The sequence below is a fragment of the Sus scrofa genome, chromosome X (genome assembly GCF_054392235.1).
Source record: "Sus scrofa isolate SSC_HxYL_T2T_F1_AM1 chromosome X, Sscrofa_HxYL_maternal_Yorkshire_Landrace_v2.0, whole genome shotgun sequence".
NCBI lineage: Eukaryota > Metazoa > Chordata > Mammalia > Artiodactyla > Suidae > Sus > Sus scrofa.
In genome coordinates this window covers 134,958,005-134,983,291 of record NC_139401.1, presented here as the reverse complement: position 1 = coordinate 134,983,291, position 25,287 = coordinate 134,958,005, and the positions used below count along the sequence as shown (strand labels likewise).

Below are 25,287 nucleotides of genomic sequence, written 5' to 3'. Positions count from 1 at the left end.
AGAATCCCCTACCCTCAGTAGGTGACGCCCATCCTCAGGTTGGCCTGTGGTTACAAGACGGCAGTTGCAGCTCCAGCCATTTCATCTTCCTCTCCAGGTAGGGAGAAAGGGCATGTGGGAGGGGCAGACGGGCACTTGCTGGCTCAGCCTCCAGTCCCGGTCAATAAATCCATTTCGGTATCCATCTTTTTTTTTTTTTTTTTTCCTGAGGAACAAACAGCAGCTACAACATTTATTTTTCACTCATGGATCTGGGTCAAGTGCAAAATGGATCATGTCTGTTTTCAAGCCTGACATTCTGGGACCCAGGAGAGAGAAGCAGCTGCCCGGGATGGTCTTTTCTAAGACGGATGTCAGCATGGAACAGGCAGCACACTCTGCCGAGTTCTCATGGCCCAGAATGTCGTCCTAGCGCTGCCGGGAAGCTGGGAAGCTGCTTTCCTTAGCAGAGCACAGGGTGCTGTTAGGAAGGCAGACAGAGGACCTGGGTGTTGAGGGGCAGCTGGCAGTGCCTACCGCAGGGGACAGATATTCCTGCCCCTTGGTCTCCAGAAGCTAGGGGATGGCTTGGCTAAACCCATGCTGCCCTCAGGGACTTTGGCTCTTGAAAGACAATGAGGGATAAGTCATGGTAGTGGCACCTGCATCAGGAGGCCAACAGTAGTGGCACATATCCGATGATGAGGTGGTGGTGGTGGTACCCAGGGTGGGTGTCTTCACCAGACAGTCCCTTTAGTACAGCTTTGGGACAAATAGAAGGGGGAAAAAGACAGTGCCAGCTTGCCTTGGGATCGGCTCCTGCTGCAGTTTGCTCCTCACTTCCTCCAGTCATGCAGCTGCTTTTCTGAGCTTGGTTTTCTGTCTCTGCATTTCCAGGTTCTGCCACAGATCGTTCCTTAGTGACTGAAATTAGCTAGAGTTGGTTTCTGTTGCTTGCCACCCAGGACCTTCATGCTTTCAGTTTTGACTAAAGTGCGTGAACCATGTCACTTTAGGGTTAAATCCCAGCTCTTTCACCCACTAGCTTTCAGGTCGTCTTTTCTCCTTGAGCCTTGGTGTTGCCTTTAGTTAAATGCTGCATTCGTGTGTGGCTGAGCCTTTAGCGAGATGGTATGTACAGCAGTGGTCGGGAATGTATTGGGAAGCTGTCCTAGTCGGACCTTTTGGATTGACTGTGCATCATTTGGGCAGTGGGTTAGCAACTTAGGAGACCTATTAGCAGCTCCAGGGGCCCTTCTGGGGAGGGAGTGAGGAAGGCCAGGAAGTGTTGCTGGCGCCCACTGTGAGCAAGGCTCTCAGCAGACCCTGGCCTCCGTCAAAGCAGAGGCTGTTTGCTGAATGAATGAATGCTGGAGTGCAATTTCTTAGGATTTGGGCAAGTCTGAAGTATGTGGGGAAAATAATTAAGCTGCAGATCACCATCCAACGAATCGGCCTGGGTTTAATGCCTCCACTGGGCTCTTCAATGGTCACTGATTATGAGTGCACTTCGGGGCAGATTTTGACATTTCCTTTTCATTCTAGATTTGAATGCACCTTGAATGCAATTTACTACCAGTCACTGCTAATGAGCGCAGACTATGAGTAGGAAGTTTGTAAAGAAGAGATAGAGGTGGCCCAGTGAAGCTAGGAAGGGTTCTGCCTCTGTGATAATCAGAGAGATGCAAGTGAAAACGAAGAAGATGCCATATTCACCTACCAAGTTTGTAAGGATTAAAAGGACAAATAGAAGGGGGAAAAAGACAGTGCCAGCTCGCCTTGGGATCGCTCCTGCTGCAGTTTGCTCCTCACCTCCTGGGCTGGCCTGCCCACGCAGTCAGGTGAGGCCTTGCCTTGCCTTGCCTGTGGACATGTTTGGATCCAGTGTTCGGCAGGTGGCCCCATGCATGGTTCACAGTGCAGGAAGTGCAAACTCTAGAGGGATGCCTGGTCTGCAAGGAGCAGCTGCCTCAAGGGGCTTGTATGTGTCCTTTGAGGTGTGCTGTGCACACACGCACACTCGGAAACCTACTTTTATTTCCCGGCACCTGCTTGGGTCAGTGTAGCTAAGGTATATTTTTGTCCATTTTCTCTCCGTTACTGAGTTTACTAGCATGAAGTTGTGCTTCTCTTTTTATAAACCTCTGCAACATCTGTATTTGTCTCCTTTTTCATTCTAGTGTTGAACTTGTTCCTTTTCCCTTTTTTCCTTGTCTTGGTAGAATTTTGTGGGTTTTACTAGCCTTTCAAAGAGTAAACCTGTGGGCATTGTTGTCCTGTAGTACTGTATGTCTACTTTCCAGTTCATTAGGTTATGGAAAGTTCTGTATTACGTCTTCTTTCTTGGGGGTAGATCCTCTGGTTTTCTTTTTCTCACTTCCTAAATTCTAAACTTAGCTCTTTGGTTTTCAACCTTCTTTTTAAACGTAAGGCTTTACTTTTTTTTTTTTTTTTTTTTTTTGGTCTTTTTGTCTTTTTGCCATTTCTTGGGCCTCTCTCGAGGCATATAGAGGTTCCCAGGCTAGGGGTCGAATCGGAGCTGTAGCCACTGGCCTACGCCAGAGGCACAGCAATGCGGGATCTGAGCCGCGTCTGCGACCCACACCCCAGCTCACGGCAACGCCGGATCCTTAACCCACTGAGCAAGGACAGGGAGCAAACCTGTACCCTCATGGTTCCTGGTTGGATTCGTTAACCACTGCACCACGACAGGAACTCCAGGCTTTAAATTTAAAGTTGATCCTTGGAGTTCCTGGTGTGGCTCAGCAGGTTAAGAACCTAACTAGTATCCATGAGGATGGGGGATTGATCCCTGGCCTCGCTAAATGGGTTAAGGATCCAGTGTTGCTACAGGCTGCGGCGTAGGTCACAGATCTAGCTTGGATCCAGCATGGCTGTGGCTGTAGCTGTGGCTGTGGCCTGCAGCTGTGCAGCTCTGATTCGACCCCTAGCCTGGGAACGTCCATATGCCACAGGTGTGGCCCTAAAATAAAGAAATAAATTTGATCCTCAAACGCTTTCAGCTGCAGCCAGCAAGTGTTGTGCAGCGTCACCACTTAAAGCCAGCTCAGAGGGTATTTAATTTCCTCTATGATTCTTTCTTTAATCCTTCAGTAATTTAGAGTTGTGTTTTTTAAATTTCCAAGTACATGACTTTGTGGCTTTTTTCCTAGTTACTATTTTTAAAAAATCAAGTTCTAGCTAAATGGCACCATACTCTGAGAACGTGGTCTTTGGGGGCATCAGCCTCATGGCCCATGGACAGCTCGTGAGCACCCGGGCGAGCGTGGGCTGCCGGCAGGGCGCGAGAGCCAGGGCAAGCTCATGGCCTTCGTCTCACCCCCAGGGTGAGGAACACAGCCTGTCTTCTGACCCTCGTTCTGTCTTCTGGAGCTCTCTCCACTACTAGGGGAGTGCCTGTCACCACCTCCTGCTGGGTTGCTGAACACACCAGTTTCTCTATGGCCTTTGTTAAGCTGGGCTGTATTATTTATTTTGAGGCCAGGTTTTCAGTTTTAGGAACTGTTTTGTCTTCCTGCTGAATCAAATCCTTTGGCATTATGTAGTGACTCTTTTTGTAACTAATAATGCTTTTGCTTTGAATTTTGCTTCATTTGATAAATAATGGTGCTACACCAACTGTGTTTTTGGTCAGCGCCGGCCCTTTTCATTTTCTTTCTTGGTGGTTGTTGTTGGGGTTTTTGTTTGTTTGTTTTTTGTCTTTTTAGGGCCGGAGCTGCAGCTGCTGGCCTACACCACAGCCACAGCAGTGCCAGATCCTTAACCTACTGAGTGAGGCCAGGGATCAAACCTGCATCCTCGTGAATACTAGTCGGATTCTTAACTCTCTGAGCCACAATGGAACTTCCTCCCCTCTGTGTCTTTATGGATTAGGTATAGCAAATAGCTGGATTTATTTTTAATCCATTTTGTTACCACCATTAACAACTGTTACTGATGCATTTGGATTTGTTTATACATTTTATTTTGTGCATTCTATTTTTTCCACATTTAGTGTTCTTTATTTTTCTCCTTTCCTGACTTCTCTTGGATTGAGTTGTTTTGTTTAAATTGTGGTAATATACTACACATAACAAAATTTACCATCTCTCTCTTTTTTTTTTTTTTTTTGCCTTTTAGGGCCACACCTGTGGCATATGGAGGTTTCGAGGCTAGGGGTCCAATCGGAGCTACAGCTGCCGGCCTACACCACAGCCACAGCAACGCCAGATCTGAACCACGTCTGTGACCTACACCATAGCTCATGGCAACGTCGGATCCCTAACCCACTGAGCAAGGCCAGGGATCGATCTTGCGTCTTCATGGATGCTAGTCAGATTCGTTTCCACTGAGCAACAGTGGGAACTCTGTAAAATTTACCATCCTAACCTTTTTTTGTTTGTTTGTTTTTGGCTGCACCCATAGCATGTGGAAGTTCCCTGGTCAGAGATTGAACTTGTGCCATAGCAGTGACCCTAGCTGCTGCAGTGACAACACCGCATGCTTAACTGCTGCACCACAAGGGAACTCCCCATGTTAACCATTTTTAAGTGTGTTGTTTAGTGGCGTTAAACACATTCAAGGAGTTCTCATCGTGGTTCAGTGGTTAATGAACCTGACTAGGATCCATGAGGACGTGGGTTCGATCCCTGGCCTCGCTCAGTAGGTTAAAGATCCAGCATTGCTGTGAGCTGTGGTGTAGATCACAGATATGGCTCGGATCCCTTGTTAATGTGGCTGTGGTGTAAGCTGGCAGCTGTAGCTCCGATTAGACCTCTAGCCTGGGGACCTCCATATATGCTGCAGGTGTGGCCCTAAAAAGCAAAAAAAAGAAGAAAAGAAAGAAAAAAAAGAACAAGCCAATTAAAACTCATTCCAAAAGATGGAAGTACAACATTTTGAATGTGGTGTTTTTTTTTCTTTTTTTCTTTTTACTTTAACAATAGAATGTAAACTTCCCCATTGTTATGGACTAAAGTGTTTGTGGCCCAATTCATGTATTGATACCCTAACCCCAAATGTAAGGCTGTTTGGAGATGGGGCTTTGGGGAGGTAATTAGGATTCAGTGAAGTCATGAGGGTGGAGCCCAGTGGGTGGGATCAGTGAACTTAGAAGCAGAGACTTCGGAGAGCTCACCTCCTGCCATGTGAGGACGCAGTGAGAAAGCAGCCATCTGCACACCAGGAAGAGGGCTCTCGGCAAGGAATCTGCTGGCACCTTGATCTTTGACTTCCTGCATCCAGAGCTGTGAGAAAAAAAATTTCTGTTGTTTAAGCCCTTAGTCTGTGTTTTTTCACTTATGGCAGCCCAAGCTGGCTGAGGCACCCACGTTATGAAAAACAGTAAATATCCTTTTAAAGCCACCTTGCATTCCATCACAAATTTAGTGTATCTTCTGTCTTGGCCGTCTATTGGCTCCCTACCCCTGACCTCTGGATGCCTCGCATCTTCCCTGTGCCAAGCTTTCCTAAAGAGTAGATTAGTTTCGGAGTTCCCATCATGGCTAAGCGGTTAATGAACCCAACCGGATCCATGAGGGTTGGGTTTGATCCCTGGTCCCGCTCGGTGGGTGAAGGATCCAGCGTTGCTATGAGTTGTGGTGTGGGTCGCAGATGCGGCTCGGATCCCCAGTTGCTGTGGCTGTAGCTGTGATTTGACCCCTAGCCTTGGAACCTCCGTAGGCTGCAGGTGCAGCCCTAAAATGACAAAAGACAAAAAAGAAAAAGATTGCATTCATCTCCGTGGCCCTTTTGATCGGTTCCTGGGATCACGTCTTGATCCAGTCCTTCCACTCCCCCAACCCCACACTCAGTCGCTGCCCCATGCAGTGCTTCCAGACCAGCCTCTGTTGGCCCGCCTGATGAGGATGCACTCACGGCATCGGCACCAGCCCACATGAGGCAGCCTGGTCCTTACCCATGCTCTGCAGGGGAGAGAGAACCTACCAGACTCCGTCATTTCCCGTCGTAGCTTCTCCATGGCATGTGATTTCCTTCTTGCAGCTCTTCAGTGTCAAAAGGGCGAGTTAAACCAGGTCACGCCCTTTGACCCTCTTCCCTCGGTCCCCTCCCGCCACACTGGCTCCCAGATGATGAAGAACTTGCCCGCTGATGCGTGTGCCCCCTGCTAGGCTGAAGCCACTGACAGCAGTGACTGCCTCTGCTCGCCCACCACAGCCTCCCTTTGTCATCTCTGCTGTGGCACTTGTCACTCTTGTTCAGAGCTCTGGGGGAAGGTAGCAGCGAGGGGTGTCGCTCTTTGTTTTACCCCCAGAGCTAAGACTTTTCAGTGGAAGATTTCTGTGCATTCTCAAGTTTACAAAGTCAGTCCCTGTGTTAACACCAGAAGCAGTAACCTGGCTCCGCTCAAGCGCCACAGGCTTGTCCTACCAAGGACCAGGGCGTGCACGCGCTCCTCTTACCCGCCGTGCTGTGCTGGGGGCCCTGGTGGTGCCCAGACGCCCAGTTGCAGCGGGTCTGCAGAAAATGATCTGAAGTTGAAGTAGGGGTTGTTCACAAGCGATGATCTTCCAGAAGGGGGTCCCCTGGACCCTAGAGGTTCTTTGCCACACACCCCACCCCCGCCACTCTGGTGGCTGCCACCTCACAAGCCTGCACTTGCCTGCAGGTCTGTCCGCAGGTGAATCTTTGGGCTCCAGCTGACATCCCATTAGGTGGTGACAGCACTAAAAAGCAGCCGGAAAGAGCTGGTTTTCCTCTGTGTGAGAAAAAGGCTCAGGGGGCGTGTGTGCGTGCCAGTCAGACTTGACCACGCAGAAGGCATTTCAAGGTTTTTTGCCCTTTTTCCTCCCTCCCATTCTCAACCCACTGCCCGCCCTCCCACCCCACCCCCCAGTAAGAACAAACAGCCGGACCCTGTGTCCTCTGGCCTCTGTCACAGTTGAGAGCGGCACCTGTCCTGCAGGCCGCGAACTCGGGAGTCTCCTGCCCTGCCTGCCATTCCTTGCTTCCGCCCACCTCTCCCTCCCTCCCTCCTTCCCTCCGCCAGCCGAACCCGCGAACCCGCCAGCTGAACCCAGCCCAACCCTGCCGTCTCTTTCTAGGCCTCCTGCCGGAACTCACCCGCTCCCCTGCGCATTTGTGCCTTCCCTGCAAGTGCCAGAGCTCATTCTCCTGCTTGAAACGGAGAGCAGGAGCCCTGCCTTCAAAGGGCATCGAGGCCCCTCACCCGACTCCTGCCTCTCTTCCCACTCCTTTTGTCGGCCACGGAGGATCGTTTTCATACTTCTGGCCCTAGTTCCCCTGCTGCCTTTCCCCTCCTGCTTGTTCTTAAAGACTCAGCTCGGGCATTTTTGCTGCAGAGAGTCCTTCCTAGGCCCCCTGAGGCCCATCCGGGTTAGAGCTCTCCTCTGGCGCTCTCGGCTCCCTGCAGATGCCTCACGCCAAGGGGGTGGCCTCTTGACCGGCTCGGCCCTCCTGCCCTGGGCGGGAGGAGGCGTGTGTCCTCTGCCTTCCCAACCCAGACTCTGATACTCACCAAGCCCAGACCGTGCCCCTCCCTTTGAGGACTTGGCGCCAGGCCCTCGGTCTCTGTCGGTCTCCAGCCATTCCATCCTACAGGTGACTTACCTGTGCACATGAGGGCCCTTCTCCTGGCTCCCGCCTTCTGATCGCTCCGCTCCAGTGACCTCAGCCACCCCCTACCAAGGTCCCAGCCTGGACTTTGTTATCACTGGCAAGTGCTTTAACAGACACCTCCGCTGGTGACAAAGACTTGCTGTGTTCCGTGCTCCCCAGGAGTCTCTCGGTTTTCTCTTCACCGAGGCCTCCCTCCTCTGCTCCTGCCCAGTTCTCTGTTCCCTCTTTGGCCACACTTTGCAATACCTGGCTGCTCACTGTCCCCCCTCCTCACCCCCTACTTTTGCTCAGCCCCTAGCAGGTGTGTGTGTGTTGCCATGGTCAGGGGTGATTCCTCCTCCTGACGTCGTTGTGTCTCTTCGGGGGGCCCTCCCTGCACCCTCTTCTTGTGCAGCGTCCTTGGTCTCGTTGGTTTGATGTTCTTTGGCCACCGTGGTTCACATCTGAGCCCCCTTCTTTGAGCGGACTCTCGTCCCATCTTACAAGTTTGCTGGGAGGCCACGTGACCTCTGACTGTAGTTGCTGAAAATGCCGTGTGCTTCTTTTCTGCGTTTCCCTTTCAGCTGGGGCAGTGGTCGGTAAACCACATCCCAAGGCCCAATCTGGCCCACTAACTGTAGAGAAAGGGTTATTGCAGCCCAGCCCCACTCCTTCCTTTACGTATTGTCTGAGTGGTTGTGACAGACTGTGGCCTGCAAAGCAGAAGGTATTTACTATCTGACCCTTTATAGAGAAAAGGTTAGCCGAAGTTCTGCAAAGGGGGTACAGCCAGGTGCCTCAGGCTCGCATGTCAGAGCCTCTCTGCAGGAGGGGGAGCAGCATGTCGGCAGCAGTGGTTGCTGTGTCGGTGGCACAGGCAGCGCTGGCTGCCCTGCACCAGCCTGGCCACAATATTTGGAATATTGTTCCTGACCAAATAGATTCAAACCTGTTTCTCCAACCCTCTAGCCACCTAACCCCCCCCCCCGAATTTTTGTTATCGGGATAGGATATCCATGAAAGAAATTTACCATTTGAACCATTTTTAAGTGTACAGTTCCATAGTATGAAGTATATTCCTACTGTGCAGACATCAGCACCTTCCTTCTTCCAGTAGCTATAAAATCAGCCTTGCTCTGTGTCAGTCTGCTCTAGACTCGGTCTCTGCCGTTGGCCAGCAGTAATCCAGACAGACGGACCCGAGTGTCCTTCTGCCGCTGCAGTCCTCTCTGTCCATCTCCTCTGCGCTTTCTCCAGGCGACAGGAGGAGAGTTGTCCACATGTACCTCTGACGCGCCCTCCCACGCTTACCTGCCTCTTCAGACCTCTGTGCTGATTCCCAGGCCTCTGTCTCTAGGCTAGACCTCTGCAAGGTGAAGCGCTTCAGCAACAAAAATGTGAACTACAGGTGTTCCTTCTGTGGCCCAGTGGGTTAAGGATTTGGTTTTGTTGTTGCAGCGGCTCGGGTCATAGAGGAGGCATGGGTTTGATCCCTGGCCTGGTGCAGTGGGTTAAGGATCTGAGATTGTTGGAACTGTGGTGTGGGTCACAGCTCTGGCTCAGATTCATTCTCTGGCCTGGGAACTTCCATATGCTGGGGGGTGGGGGTGGGGCAGGGAACGGAAGTCAGAACCCTCAGTCTCCTGCAGTCCCCCTGCTCCCGGCACGCACATGCCCCCAACGGACGGCACCTAGACCAGGCACCACATCACTTGCCTGGACTCTGCAGTAGCCCCACACAGCAGGCATAGAGTCACTGCAGATCCCCAGCAGGGAGTGCATTCAGCAGGCAGCCTTGCTACTTTGGGCCTGGCCTCAGCTGTGAGAGCTTACTCACCCAGTTACACAGATTCCAGGACACTGTCCAGGTGACCAAATGAGGGAGGGGGTACAAAACCCCTCCCCTGTCATCACTGCCCAAGCTTCCTCTCCATTCCGTTCACAGGTGTCGATCCTGGACATGAAGCCAACAGCCAACGTAATGCCCAGGGCTTAGAAAGAGGCGCGTTTTGCTTGATGCTTTACTGTGGCCATCCCCAGATTCTCCATTTTTGAGTAAGAGGCTCTGCATTTCATTGTATACTGGGCCCTGCAAATTATGGAGCCAGGCCTGCCTCATTGTCTCCATCTCACGTGGCTCCAGCCCATCCCTCTTTTGTGTGTGTGTGTGTGTGTGTGTGTGTCTTTTTAGGACCACACCCGAGGCATATGGAAGTTCCTAGGCTAGGGGTTGAATCAGAGCTCCAGCTGCCAATCTACACCACAGCTCATGGTAACGCCAGATCCTTAACCCACTGAGCGAGGCCAGGGATCGAACCCGCATCTTCATGGATACGAGTCGGTTTCATTGCCACGACGGGAACTCCCCAGCCCATCACTCTTGTTTCTTCTGTAACATGCTGGATTGTTCCTGGGGTCAGGGCCTTGCCTTGGCTCTTGCTCCTCCTTATGACTGGACCCTGTTTGCATGATGAGCTTTCTCGAGGGGCCTGAAGAATTCTTCATCCTCGTGGTTGAAGCGGTTGGCCAGGGTCTCTCTCACTGGCGGGTGTTTTTCTTGCATCTCCCTGAGCACATGGTGGTCCTTTCAGGCTGCAGATGCAGCTCATCCCCGTGTCAGGTTACTTCGCTTACGATGTATCTGTGATGGCATCTCTGTGCCATTTTGGGTTCCCTGCTACAGGGACAGGAATTATGCTTGCGTTGGATTGTCTTCGTCTCCCTTCCAGTGTTATCAGCTTCACTCTAGTTGCTTTCGTTTCGTCTTTTTCATCTGCATTCACTCTTTGTGGAATTTGATTTCCAGCTATGTGTATTCTGTTTCTGGCTGTTTTTACATGTATTTATTAGTTTCGTCATAATGTGTTTGGGTCTGCAGTTTGTTTCCCTAGGTTGGGAATTTGCCCTTTCATCTGACTGTGTTTTATCATCTCATCTTTGAACTGTTACTGAGAACATGGTCTCATAAAGTTGGGAGGAATTTCCTTCTCTTCCTTGTGTGTGCTCTCCTCTTGCTGGGACTTTGCCTTTCCTGAGCCGCCTCTCTCTCTCTCTCTCTCTCTCTCTCTCTCTCTCTCTCTCTCTCTCTCTCTCTCTCTCTCTCTCTCTCTCTCTCTCTCTCTCTCTCTTTTCTTTCGGCCATAATATGTTTCTAGCGTTACCATGTTGTTTCTTGTCAACTTGGCTCAGGCTTAGATGGCCCTGTCCAGCTGTTCTGCTTGCCAGCCTTCCTGCATCCTCTCTGTCACTGGTTTCCCTGCGGGGCTCCCGCGAGCTCGTTATCTTGTGCTCAGAGAGACGTGGCACACCTGGGAGAGCTGCAGTATCTAGAGTCTTGGCGCTGTCCTCAGCATTGTGTTCAGCATCTTATACCAAGGCTCCGCCTAGCCACTGGAAGCCATACTGGCTCTTCCCCTAAGGGATGTGGTAAGGGGCACCCCAGGTCCCTGGTGGCTCCCCGAGCTTGTGTGCAGCACCCCAGGGCAGTCACCACCATGGAGCCGGCCTTGCTTGCTGGGCACTTTCCTTGTTTCTCCTGTACCCCCAGTAGGAACTTTGGTAGCTCCTAGGCCTAAAAGGAAGAAGTTAAAGGCTCTCGCCCAGTTGCTTCTTCCCACCTTACTGGGTGAGAGGTCTCTGGTGGTGTGGGCTCCCTGGTATGACTGCCAGGTCTGGGCCAGGGCTTCGGTCTTGCTGCCACTTTGTCCTCCAGAATCATTTCCTGGGCTGCCAAGTTATGAAATGTAGTGATTTCGATTTTTTGTTGTCGTTGTTATTTCCTATTTGGGGCCACATCTGCGGCACATGGAAGTTTTCAGGCTAGGAGTCGAATCGGAGCTGCAGCTGCCGGCCGACACCACAGCCACAGCAACGCAGGATCCGAGCCGCGTCTGCGACCCCCACCACAACCCACGGCAATACCGGATCCTTAACCCACTGAGCGAGGCCGGGGATTGAACCCCATCCTCATGGACACTCGTTGGGTTTGTTACCACTGAGCCATGACAGGAACTCCTGAGTTTGATTTTATGTCCCTTTTCTTTGTTTGATGAATTCTGCCCTCACACTCCTCCCCACGCTTGTTTCTCGTCTTATTAGGGACTGGGAGAGAGCAATTCTGTGCTTTCTCTAGCTGTTCACAGACAGACTTATTCTAGGCGCACCTCAGGTTCCCAAGTGTTTCCAGTCTTGCCGTCGTATTTTCTCCCCAGTTAGTGTTTGTGCACAGGAAGTGAATGATCTGTTTGCTATTTGTCCTGTCACCAGGCAGCTTACTTGTTTCTTAGCCAGTCCCTAGAGTTTTTTATGGGATATTTGGTCCTGCCGCTTGCCCGTCTGCTTCCCACTGGCCCATGGAGACTGGTCGCTGGGACCCAAAGACGGGATGTCTGTCCTGGGGGCCCTGGTGCGGAGGATCGCCGTGAGCACCCTGCGGCAGGTAGGAGCAAAGGTGATGGGAAGGAAACATGATGGAAGAGAAGTTGCTGGATGTGGAGACTGGAAAGCAAATCCTAAAGCACAGGCTTTCCAGGGGAGGACAGGAAGTCGCAGCGTTAACATCAGTGTGCTCCCATTCCTAGCTCATCGGGCCAGCTTCCTTCTGCAGGTACCTTCATGGCACAGGTAGTGGTGAAGCCGCCCTCCTTCTCCCACTGGGCCCGATCCGACCCCACCCCCAGTGGCCCCACATTCGTGTTCTGGAGCTGCTTCCTAGCTCCTTGCTGGTATCTCCCCTTGCACCACCACATTCTTCAAAGTTGCTGTGACTTCATTACTGACTATGTGCTTTAGAATATTGCCTGAAGCAGGAGAAAGAGAAGAAATGGATGCAGGGGAAAGTGTGTCTTTTAAAAGAAAGAAATGTTATCTTGTACATGGTACCTAGAAGGTGCTCCAGGATTGTTAGCTGCTGAACGAGTAGCTGTTGTCTTTGCGAGGACTTGTGTTTAAAGCTTGCCCCTACCTGCCCAGCATTCCTCACCCCCCTCCAGGGAAGCCAGCTGGAAATCATTCGAACGCTTCCTCAAACGTTTAAACATGGAGTTCCCATGTGCCCGCTGGTTCTACTCTAGATAGAGACCCAAGAGAATGGGATGCAAAACCTTGTACACAGATACCCGTAGCAGCTAAAAGGTAGGACAACCCAGATGTCCATCAGCAGATGACTGGATAAACAAGGTTTGGTGTTTCTATACAAGGGAATGTTATTTCGCCATGAAAAAGGGAAGGAGGTTCCGATCCATCCACAACGTGGATCAACTTTGACAACATGATGTGGAGTGAAAGGAGCCAGACACCAAAAGCCATTAATTACATGATGCCATTTATATGCAAGGTCCAGAATAGGAGACTGAAAGGAGATGAGTGGTTGTCGGGGGGCTGGGGGAGTACCTGCTTCATGGGGATGGAGTTTCCTCCGGAGATAATGAAGTGTTCTAGAACTAGATAGTGGTGATGATTGCACAACATTAGTACTAAGTGCTGCTAATGGTAATTTTATATCATGCATTTTACCACAATAGAAAAAAATATTGATCAAATGCCCTCAGAATATTTAGCCAACAGCCTTCAACTTGGCTAAATGCCTAGTCATTAAGCTTCTTGGACGAAATTCCTTCTGACTGTCATGGTTACCATACCCGCAGCTTCAGAAATAGCATTCGGATCAGCTTGGTCCAGTCTAGCATCTATCACTGTAGGTCCCCACACTGGCCTGTCACTCTCCGATGGGCGGCAGAGCGACTTTCATGGACATCGTAAAAGCTTCTCAGATTCAGGGTAGCTGGTGAAGTCGCCTGCCATTTTAGTGGGTTCTTTGAAAAAGGAGATTTGGAGTGCCCGTTGTGGCTCAGCAGTTACTGAACCCGACTGGCTTCCATGAGGACGTGGGTTCGATCCCTGGCCTCGCTCAGTGGGTTGGTGATCTGGCGTTGCCGTGAGCTGCGGTGTCGGTCACAGGCGCAGCTTGGATCCCGCATTGCTGAGGCTGTGGTGTAGGCCGGCAGCTGTAGATCTGATTTGACCCCTGGCCTGGGAACCTCCATATGCCCCGGGCGCGGCCCTAAAAAGACAAAAATACCAAAAAAAAAAAAGAGATTTAATTCACTTACCACCAAATTCATCCATTTAAAGTGTACAGTGGCATTTAGTGCGTTCACAGTGTTGTGCAACCATCATCTCTATCTAGTTCCAGAACATTTTAATCACCTTTCCCCCAAAAAAACCCTGTACTCGTTAGGAGTCATTACCCATTAGACATTACCCCCAGCCCCTGGCAATGAATTTTTAATCCCTGGATTTGCCTCTTCTGGACATTTCATATACACAGAATCGTACAGTATTTGTCTTTCTGTGCCTGGCTTACTTCACTTAGCATAACGTCTTCAAAGCTCATCCATCCTGTAGCAGGTGTCAGAGTTTCCTTCTTTTTTAAGGCTGAATAACATTCCATTGTATGGATAGACCACATTTTGTTTCTGCATTTATTTGTCCCTGGACACTTGGGTCGCTTCTACCTTTTGGGTGCAGTGTATTGTGCTGTGGTGAACATTGGCATGCAAGTATCTGTTCAAGTCCCTTTTTAATTCTCTTGGGTCGGTACCTAAGAGTGGCACTGCTGGGTCACATGGGAGCTACCGGCCTGTTCTCCACAGTAGCAGTGTTTTTCCGACTTACTTTCCTTTACCCTGTGTGGTAAACTCATGCCGTGAAGATGAGGCTGAACCATGCGGCACGGATGGCCTTCATTTGGGCGGGGTTCTCCCTTTTGGTGGCAAGAACTGTGTTTTATTTAGCATTTCCAAACACACACCATTACTTGTATCTTCTAAAAACAAGAGTCTTGGGAGTTCCCATCATGGCTCAGCAGTAACAAACCAACTAATATCCATGAGGACGTGGGTTCAATCCCTGGCGTCGCTCAGCGGGTTAAGGATCCAGCGTTGCCTTGAGATGTGGTGTAAGTTGCAGACGTGGCTTGGATCTGGTGTTGCTGTAGCTGTGGTGTAGGCCAGCATCTGCAGCTGCAGTTCAACCCCTAGCCTGAGAACTTACATATGCCGTGGGTTCAGACCAAAAAGACCAAAAAAAAAAAAAAAAAAGACTCGTGGAGTTCCCATTGTGGCCCAGCGGTAACGAATCCGACTAGTATCCGTGAGGACGCAGGTTTGATTCCCTGGCCTCGCTTAGTGGGTCAGTGATCTGGCGTTGCTGTGAGCTGTGGTGTAGGCTGCAGATGCAGCTTGGATCTGGCATTGCTGTGGCTGCAGTGTAGGCCGGCAACTGTATCTCCGATTCAACCCCTAGCCCGGGAACCTCCATATGCTGCGGGTGTGGCCCTGAAAAGACACACAGACACACAAAACGAAGGTTTTAAAAAATACGCTGAATTTAGAGCCGGGCCGCTGAACTTCAGGTTCCCCCATTGAAGAAGGCTTCCAGCTGAACCCCACCCCCTCTTTTAAAACTCCCTGAGACCAGTGAGACTCTCTTCTGGAACCGGTTTGATTGTCTTAGATGTTTAAAGGGGCCGAAGCTGACGTCTCCAAGTGCTGCCGCCTTTATTGATTCATGTAGAGAAAGAGGCCTTGATTCTGAGATTCTGCAGCTCATACTGGAAGTAGAAAGAATTGGAATCACTGGCCTGTGACCATTGACCAGGGTGGGGACGTAGCTGCCACCTACCCTTACGGTCTGTGGCTTTGTTGTGACACTTGGGCTCCTTCTGTAGCTCCATAGGATGGATGAAAAGTGCTGAGACATGCCTGAGATTGGGAAAGGTCGGGATGTTGCTGGCGCTCTGGCCGTTTCCTAGAGCTCACTGTGGAGGGGGCTGGATTCCAATTCAAGTGAAAAATGCCCTTTGGCTGCTGCTTTCACGTAGTCTTGTAGCCTTTCTTTTATTATTATTTTCTTTAATCTGGAAGCCTTGGGAATCAAGTTGTGCCACGTCAGCCGCACCTGTCTGGCCAGCTGCGCCTGCCAGCTGTTGGCCGATGGCCCCCCTGTAACATACAGGAGCCTTGGGTCAGGAGAATGCCAGGTACAGCCTTTTGCACGGTTACGGTAGGTTACTTTCGTTAGGAAAACGCAGTCAGTTCTCACCATCGCACCCCTCAGGATACAGCGATTTGGCCTGAAATCAAGATTCCTCCAACTCTGATTTTCCTTTGCTACATCAAAGGAAGGATGTGATCCAGTGTTTCTGTTTTAGCCGCAAAATTACGAAGTGATGGTTTTGTTTTTGTTTGTTTGTTTGTTTACCTAAGAACCTTCCCTCAACGTTTGTAGATATTTAAGATTTGGGGGGGGGGGCCTTCTGCTTTAATGTGATAGGGGCATCCCCCCAATCTCGTGTTCTACCAGTCACACAGTAAAAAGTGGAAGGTGTTATGGGGAAAACTGGGGTGGGGTAGACCATACAAAACCTATGTGATTTGATAACCAGAGTTCAGAAAACCAGTGACACTTGTGGTTAAAAGAACCCCCCGGGCACACTGTAGGCTCTGTTGGCATTTGCACCTCGTGTCACCATCAGCTGACTGCTTTCACTATAACCCCCAGATTTATGCTTCTTCCCACGCAGTGTACAGATGAGTTGTTCTGTTGATTTTAAAAGTCGGGACCTGGGTAAGGCCGCCTTCTGCCATTTTTTTTTAACACCGAGAAATATCCTGACACCTTCATTCACACTCACAGCTTCACCATGCAGAGCACAACACTGTTGAAAACATTGTGGTTCTTTAAACCGCTAGAAGAAGGCACTTCTGCAAGGTTTCCAGCTTTTTTGTCTGAATGTATTCATGTAACGTGAAGGCGTTCTCTTTCATTGTTAGAAAGCTTGCCCGAAACTGCTTCAAAATATTCCTGGCCACCAGTACAACTTCCAGTTGTACTGATACCATCTCCCCTTTGTAAACCCGCCGCTTCAGTGGCACTGTGCATGTCGCCCTGAATCATTTGCCCTTGGCAGGTTGGTCGCGGTTGTCACGTGGTGCTCCCAAGAGCATCTAGTGCAGTTGTGACCCTCAGGGGCTTTAGCAGCAAGCTCTCCTGGAGGCATACTCTCAGTCAGACCAGGGAGCCGGTCCACAATGGCCTGTTGCTCTTGGGGCTCCCAGCTCTTCGGCCTCCTTTCCCCAGGAGTAGACTCAGCCTCAGGATCAGGCCGGCCACTTGTGCAGTCGCTTGTTAAGGGGGCACCTGCCACATGTCTCTGCAGAACAGGAGCCTTTCCCTTCCTTCCCCTTTAGCCCGTGTATTCATGACTTTCTTGCCAGCTCGTGAGTATAAGACTTTAACCGTTATCTTTTATAACATTTTCTAGAAGATGTTCACGCCAGCACTTTTAGTCGTTTCAGCAGAAGGAGTGTCTGTAGAAGCTGATGTGTCCTCCCAGTGCGACCATCCTCTGTGACCTCTCCCTCATCCGTGTTGACATCACTGCCTGCCTTCACGGGGCGAACATGTCACCGAGGCGCTCAGTGACCACTCCAGCAGCATCTGCCAACCTCAACCCACCAGAGCCTGCCGGCTTTGGGCGCTAACTAGCCCTGCTCCTAGAGGCTGATGGCCAGAGGCATATGACTGTGGAAAGAGGTGCCCTGTGCCTAGTGCTGTGCATTGAGCAGGGAGATGACAGGAAAAGAGAAGCCACGTGCTCACTGGGTCCTTGACCTGCACGGTGGTGTATCCAGAATACACCACCAGGGGAGCCTGGGGTGCTCCTGCTCGTGGGAGCAGCCGGCAGGAGCTCGGAAGGCTGCTCGCAAGTGCCATTTTAGCCCAAGTGAAGATGAGGGTGGTGGCTGGCCTGGAGGTGGGCTGCTTTTCAGTAGTTGTTTCTCCCTCCAGGGACGGGGTCACAGTGCTGCTGGCATGGGCTGTGGGTGATGCTGCCCGCGCCCATCCGGTCTGGCCTACCCTAGGCACCCCCTCCTGGCCTAAACACCCAGCAGTGTCTGGGCTTCTCCTGTGCCCGGAACAGATGAGAGTAGGGCTCTTTCCCTGTTGCCTCCCCTCCGCAGCCCAGATTGGGAGCTCTCGACGAGCGAAGACTGATACGGAGTCTACCCCGGCCTCCCAGCCCTTAGCAGAGGCTGGCTCCAGGCATGCGTAGTTGCCCAGCGCAGGTCGACTCAGGTGTGACCTTGACCGGTTCCCTTGTCTGAGTCGTACTTGCTTTTCTCTCCACCTGGGACACTGAAGAGTTGAAGAGGTGATTTTTGGGGGGCTGCTCCCAAGGCTAAGCGTGTGAACTTAAGAACTAGGTGCCCAGCTCTTATGTTCCTCTCAGGGTGTGCTTGTGCGCGTGCGTGTGTGCGCGTGCCCACGTGCGGGTGTAGGCACACACTCATGTACATGGTCTGAGGAGAGGGAGGTTGAAGAGGGCTGTTTGGTTTCTTTGAGAAAAGTGTGTTTCAGCAAATATGGTAAACCTCCTGGTGGGAGGGGGCGTCAGGGACTCGCCTGGTCCCCCACCCTGGCCTTGCTCCCTCAGGTCACCCTGAGACCGAGCAGGTGGCTGAGCCGAGGGCAGACTCTCTTGGATTACGTGTTTTGCATCATTTCAACCTTGACTCCATGCCCAGCAGAATGGCTTCCAGGCTTCTCAGTGGGATTTTCTTTTCTTTTCTTTTCTTTTCCTTTTTTTTTTTTTTTTTCTTCCGCTTTTTAGGGTCGCACCTACAGCATCTGGAGGTTCCCAGGCTAGGGATCTAATCAGAGCTGTAGCCACCGGCCTACGCCAGAGCCACAGCCACGCAGGATCCGAGCCACGTCTGCGACCTACACCACAGCTCACGGCAACGCCAGATCCTTCACCCACTGAGCGAGGCCAGGGACCGAACCCACAACCTCATGGTTCCCGGTCGGATTCGTTAACCACTGCGCCACGACGGGAACTCCTCAGTGGGGTTTTCTTTTTAAGGAGAAAAGTAACAGAATATAACTTAAGGAATACCTCTGTGCCCCTCAAGGCATGGAGTTGAAAATCACCATACTGTCATAGCTGCTTCAGGGAGTTCCGATTTGACAGAACTGGAGAGGGAAGGAGTGGGCCTACACGGGGCGTTGGGGTTGGCAGCTACAAACTATGGCATTGAGAATGGCTAAGCAGTGAGGTTCTGCTGTCGAGCACAGGGAACTGTGTCCCGCGTCTTGGGGTGCAGAAAAGGAGTGCATAGATATCTCATTCAACTAGCCTCGACTGAAAAATAAACACAAGAACTCGAATATCACAGATAAAGATCCTTTCACTCCCCGTCTTTGGGAACAGAATTCACTTACTGCATCCTTAAAAACAGTTGAAAAGGCAAATTTTATGTTATGTATATTTTATCACAGTAAAAAACTGAACTCACTTCGTTTGGGCCAAGTCAGAGTCTGGGCACAGGTGTCTCCCCACCTTGTAGTTTGAGCGTCTTTTGTTTGTTGTTAACTTAGGGTGTTGTGTTAGTCTCTCCTTGGGCTTCGAATCGTGGCTGTGGCTGTACCTCCCGTCTGCTCCTGACCAGGTCTATTGCTCCTCCTCCTGCTCACGTCCCAAGTCCTCTCTGTCTTCGTTTTGGACCCTGCCGAGCGTCCCTCTTAGGTGCCCCACCCAGGCCGACCTTCACACGGCAGCTAAAGGGATCCTTTGAAAACAAGAGCCCTCGTCCTGTCCCCTGCACAGAGCTCCCTGATAGCTCCCATCACGCTCAGAATAGAACCCGAGACAGCACCCCCCCCCACGTCCCCCACTTCAGGCATCTCTGCTTCCCGAACCTTCTTCCCACTTAAGCCCCATGGGATCCTCACGTCTTTAGGTCTTCCTCCCTCCCCCCAGCTTTATCCAGTGAGGTTTGCTCGCTGTGTGCTAAGCTGTTCATTCTTTTAGACACCTACCTGGTCACAGCCTTGGCAAATGCGAGGAGCCTGTGTCCTTTGACCCTTCCTGTTCTCCCAGTGTGCCCTGCCTTTCCACCCGCTGCTCCCAGGGGCCAGCCCAGGGTCTTTCCGGAGCTGCCAGGCGGGTTGTTTTCATTTTCTTTACGCTTATGTAAACATTTACATGATTTGGAGACTGAAACCGTATCCAGAGAGGTCCTGCCCCATGCCTGTGCTCACCTCGGTCCCCCCCGCCCCGGCTCTGGTGCGGGTGTGTCACGCTCTGTCCAGTAGGCCTCTGGTGGCAGTGGCGAAGTGGTCTTGGGCTGCTGAGAATAACACCGTCGCAGGTGGCGTCCCGCATCTGTTGTTTTGCCTTTCTGGAGGCATCTCTTCAGGGTAGACTTCGAGAAGGGGCTCCCTAGATGGCATGGACAACCTGGATTGTGTCTAAGAGGCATTCCTGGGGCAAGTGGTTTGTACTTGACCTCACCGGGGGTAACGTACTCGGGGCCTGCGAACAAGAACAAGAGTGGCTTTGCCACTGGTGCAGTGTTTTCCTCTGAGTCCGCGGCTGTCCAGGTTCCAGGGAGCAGCACACTGTGTGCTGTGTGGAGGTGGTGGCTCCGGTCTGCTCTGCTGGCAACCTCCCCTTCTCCCTTCTGTGACAGTGGCCTGCAGGCCCACTCCCAGCTAAGACTGGGGGCCACGAGAAAGCACGCTCTGTGCCGGAGGAGCCAGGAGAGGGAGGAGGTCGGGGCGAGCCTGACCTGAGCCGTCCAGGAAAGGGGTGTCCTCGTGGCACTGAGTGTTCCGGTGACGTATCCATGTCATTCGAGTCTGGCTTCCTTGGTGCCTTTGTTGGCATCGCCATGGTGTGGACGAGAAGCGAAGTCACTTGGGGTAGACCAGCCAGAGGCGGCGGACAGGGGTGGTCTTGGTCTTTTCCAGGACGAGCTGTGGGCCGATTCCAAGCCCACCATTCTTCTTTGCAGGCCTCCTGGCCCAGCCGCAGGAGCGTCAGGGGCAGACTCTGATCCGGGTCCGGGTGACCGTTTCCGAAGTCCACAAGGAAGGAGCCCCCCCCCCGCCCCCCCCGCCCCCGCCAGGCAGGAGGGGAGCTTCGGGAAGCAGCGGTTGCGTCCGTGCGCGAGCGTGGAATGACGAGGGTGTTCCTCGGGGCCTCCCTCCTCCCTCTTCCTTCCCACTGGCCAAGGCCGAGGCGCTGCCCCGCGGGGAGAGTCCGGTGGTAAAGGTTCACCCGACCCAGGACTGCTGCTCTTCTCCCGCGAGAGCCCTGGGCAAGAGTGTCTTTGCGACTCTCCTCTTTCTGGGGTGTTGGTACCCGTTCTCGGGATGAGGAAACTGAGGCAGGGATGTCGAGGCGGGGTCCATGTTTGGAAATGGCAAAGTCAGGATTTGAGCTCAGGTCGGCTGGCTCCAAACTTACCTGGTTTTCCACAGCACTGCACGGCGCGCCGCCTCCCCGGGGGCAGTGTGGGGCTGTTCCCATCAGCAAGGCGTCCTGCCCTATTTCTGTTGAGCACACATTTGAAAAGACCCCAGGTACACAAGCCGTAGCAACACCCAAGCCAGGCCTTCCTGAACAGGAGCCGCGCCCCCGCTGCATCTCGGCGGGCGGGCAGCTCCCTCTCCAGCAAGCGAAGGCACCTACCTGTCAAACCCAGAGGCCCTGGGGGATGGCTCATAAAGCAGAGCGCCACACGGTGTGCAGGCCTGCTAGGAGCGGGGCTCGGGGTGGCCAAGTGTCAGCAGCGCAGACGCTCTAAAGAAATCTGTGACGGGCAAGGGCATCTGGACCCGGGCGCGCTCCGGCGGGCGGCGCCTTTGCCCTGGACCTGCCATTGCTCACTTTTGCTGCAAACCGCTGTGTTCTCTGTGATACTGACATGCTTGTTTAACGCTTCAGGGAAGAAAAGTCAGAAGAACAAGATCTCCAGGGCCTGAAGGACAAACCTTTGAAGTTTAAAAAGGTGAAGAAGGATAAGAAAGACGACCGAGAGGGCAAGCATGAGCCCCTGCAGCCGCCGGCCCACCACTCTGCAGAGCCAGCAGAGGCAGGCAAAGCAGAGACCTCGGAAGGGTCAGGCTCAGCGCCCGCTGTCCCAGAAGCTTCTGCCTCCCCTAAGCAGCGGCGCTCCATCATTCGCGACCGGGGGCCCATGTACGACGACCCCACGCTGCCTGAAGGTTGGACCCGAAAGCTTAAGCAAAGGAAATCCGGCCGCTCCGCTGGGAAGTATGATGTGTATTTGATCAAGTAAGTAAAGGCAGCTCCTCTCTCTGCAGAGCAGGGCGGGTCAGGCGGGCGGGGGGACAGGGACAGGTGCTGAGAAACCGAGGGGGCGCCCTAGGAACATAGCTCTTTGCTGTCCGTTGATCAGGAAAACATGTGTGCGTAAGGCCACCTTGGGTCGGGGACCTCAGTCAGGACCAGCCTTTGTGGGTGCAGTCAGGTATGCTTGCAGTGACTGTGTGCCTGGGTCCCAGCCCTGAGTGACGTGGCGGGGGGGGCGGGTAGCAGAGTGTGGCTGGACCGTGGCCATCCTCGAGCCTCACCTGGACATGGCAGAGCAGCAGGGCCGATCCAGGGCCGCAGTCAGGGTACCAGCAGAGGCCCCCTGAGCCCCAGCAGGTAGTTCCTTAGGGTTCGGCCCACCCCGTGAATGAGACCGGGAAAGGGGGGCTTTCTGCCCCGGCCTCTGGGGAGAGACCCGGAGGCCCCCGCGTGCCTCCCCAGCTGTCCCTCTTGCCTTTGGCCGGCGTTGGGCTGGTCGGCTGGTGTTACCTGTCCAAACAGAGTAACTTCCACGCCAGAGCTTCAGAGGAGGAGCGTGAACACGTGTGTTTCAGTTCTGCCCCTTAGATGTTTCCATGGAGGTTAGCAGTTTTCCAACGACGCTTGCAGACAGCCTCGCTGAGCTGCAGCACCTCAGGCCTCGGCCCCCTAGCTTTCTTAGCTCATCTCAGCTTTTCTTAAACGTGACTCTTGTTCAGCTGTGTCATCTGGCATGTCAGCTGCAGAATGGCTTCTGTCAGAGAGTTCATCGCCGCCTTCTCCTCTGCCCCTCTCCGGTATTGCCGTGGAAGCTTCTGATCGTTCTTTGTGTCTCTCCATTTGTTCCCACAGTCCCCAGGGAAAAGCCTTTCGCTCTAAAGTGGAGTTGATTGCGTACTTCGAAAAGGTAGGCGACACCTCCCTGGACCCTAATGATTTTGACTTCACGGTAACTGGGAGAGGGAGCCCCTCCCGGCGAGAGCAGAAACCACCTAAGAAGCCCAAATCTCCCAAAGCTCCAGGAACTGGCAGAGGTCGGGGACGCCCCAAAGGGAGTGGCACCACGAGACCCAAGGCAGCAGCGTCCGAGGGCGTGCAGGTGAAAAGGGTCCTGGAGAAAAGTCCCGGGAAGCTGCTCGTCAAGATGCCTTTTCAAGCCTCGCCGGGGAGCAAGGCTGAAGGGGGTGGGGCCACCACGTCGGCCCAGGTCATGGTCATCAAACGCCCTGGCAGGAAGCGAAAAGCTGAGGCCGACCCCCAGGCCATCCCCAAGAAGCGGGGCCGGAAGCCGGGCAGTGTGGTGGCAGCTGCCGCCGCCGAGGCCAAGAAGAAAGCCGTGAAGGAGTCTTCCATCCGGTCCGTGCAAGAAACCGTGCTCCCCATCAAGAAGCGCAAGACCCGGGAGACGGTGAGCATCGAGGTGAAGGAGGTGGTGAAGCCCCTGCTGGTGTCCACCCTCGGCGAGAAGAGCGGGAAGGGACTGAAGACCTGCAAGAGCCCTGGGCGCAAGAGCAAGGAGGGCAGCGCCTCCTCGCCCCCCAAGAAGGAGCATCACCACCACCACCACCACGCGGAGCCCCCGAAGGCGCCCGCGCCGCTGCTCCCGCCCCCGCCCCCGCCCCCGCCCGAGCCGCAGAGCTCCGAGGACCCCGCCAGCCCCCCCGAGCCCCAGGACTTGAGCAGCAACGTCTGCAGAGAGGAGAAGATGCCGAGAGCGGGCTCGCTGGAGAGCGACGGCTGCCCCAAGGAGCCCGCTAAGACTCAGCCCGCCGTCGCGACCGCCGCCACGGCCGCAGAAAAGTACAAACACCGAGGGGAGGGAGAGCGCAAAGACATTGTCTCGTCCTCCATGCCAAGGCCAAACAGAGAGGAGCCTGTGGACAGCCGGACGCCCGTGACCGAGAGAGTTAGCTGACTTTGCGCAGAGCGGATGGCCAAGCAAACCAACAAGAATAAAGGCAGCTGTTGTCTCTTCTCCTTATGGGTAGGGCTCTGACAAAGCTTCCCGATTAACTGAAATAAAAAATATTTTTTTTTCTTTCAGTAAACTTAGAGTTTCGTGGCTTCAGGGTGGGAGTAGTTGGAGCATTGGGGATGTTTTTCTTACCGACAAGCACAGTCAGGTTGAAGACCTAACCAGGGCCAGAAGTAGCTTTGCACTTTTCTAAACTAGGCTCCTTCAACAAGGCTTGCTGCAGATACTACTGACCAGACAAGCTGTTGACCAGGCTTCTTAGGGTACGCCTGCACCTCCCCACCCAGCCCTCCCCTCACGTGGTCGTTAGGGACAGAGAGCCGTTGAGAGGACGCTCCTGGTTTTGGTGCCGTTGGCGCCCCGGTCTCAGCTCTCCTCTCCCCCCACCCTGCCCTGCCTCCAGCGGCCCCACCTCCCCCCCCCCCGCCCCCCGCAGCCACGTCGGGACAAGGAGGTGTGCGGCCAGGGACAGCTGGCTTCTTTAGAGCAGACAGAGACGGCCAGCGGCTATAGCCTGTGTCGTCCCACCCGGGGTGGCAGAAGCCCGGCGCCACGCCAGCCCCCATCCAACCTCGACAAGGATGTTTCCCAGGACCGGGACGTAGCACCTGTTGGCCCCCGTGCTGGCATGGCCAGGAGGGAGGCGTCCTTTGAGCTGCTGGGTGTACGATGGCCTGAGCCCGAGGACAGGATGGCCCAGGGCCGACCTCCAGCGGGTGGCGCTAGAGAGAGGCCGTGGCGGCGGCAGCGGTGGCGGCGGCGGCGGTGGTGGGACGAGGCCCCCCGGGCAGGCTGGCCGGGCCTCCAGGCGGCCTAGCGCAGCGGCAGGAGGGCCTCCCCGTCGCTCAGAGCAGTTGTACCTGATAGTTAGAGCCTTAGGAGATGGGGCAGGGGGCTAGGGCCAAGGAAGGGAAAACGTTCTTCCAAAACTTCCCAACTCGAACTCCCATAGGGACAGCTTAGAACTATTTGCACTATTGAGTCTTCATGTGCCCACTTCAAAACAAACACCCTCTGAGAGAGCAGACTGGCTTGAATGCGTGACACTTTGTCCCTTAAGCCACCAGACGTGACGGGGTTGAGAACTACCTGGATCTGTATATACCTGCGCTTGTTTTCAAGTGGGCTCAGCACATAGGGTTCCCACGAAGCTCCGAAACTCTAAGTGTTTGCTGCAATTTATAAGGACTTCCTGATTGGTTTCTCTTTTCTCCTGCCATTTCTGCCTCCTTTCATTTCATCCTTCACTTCTTCCCCTCCGCTGTCCTCCTCGTTTATCCCTTCTGTTCCAGGCAGCCGCAGTGCCCAGCTGTACCCTGAGCCGACCTCAGTCCGCTCAGGCCCCTAGAACTCACCCCACCCACTTCTGGGCCCTGAGGAAGCCCCAGGCTCTGCCGAATCCACCCGGCCCTAGCACCTCAGCCTCTCTGAAGGGCAAGGGAGCGGTGAGGTCCTACTCTCCTAGGAGGCCCCTTCCTTGGTCAGATCCCAGCTCCCAGACCCCATGCCTTTTCACCCTTCCACTCAACAGAAGTGGCTGGGAGACGTTGGGCCGAATTTGGGCTTGGGAGCCAAGGGCAGCACAGAGACC

The 25,287-nt window shown here is 53.3% G+C and overlaps 1 protein-coding gene across 4 annotated transcripts in view; it reads left to right on the top strand.

The window, feature by feature from the left end:
- Positions 1–23,769, top strand: part of MECP2 (methyl-CpG binding protein 2) — a 53,673-nt gene extending 29,904 nt beyond the window's left edge. For 2 of the 4 annotated variants that reach the window (XM_085007548.1, XM_085007547.1), the window contains 3 exons: positions 21,353–21,703; positions 22,574–22,628; positions 22,738–23,769. In XM_085007548.1, the coding sequence (XP_084863674.1) occupies positions 22,866–23,636 (771 nt within the window). In that variant the 5' untranslated portion in view covers positions 21,353–21,703; positions 22,574–22,628; positions 22,738–22,865 and the 3' untranslated portion in view covers positions 23,637–23,769. Of the gene's footprint in view, positions 1–21,352; positions 21,704–22,573 lie in introns of all 4 variants that reach the window. The other 2 variants (XM_085007546.1, XM_021080802.2) reach the window with 1 other exon arrangement.
- The last annotated feature ends 1,518 nt before the right edge of the window (positions 23,770–25,287 follow it).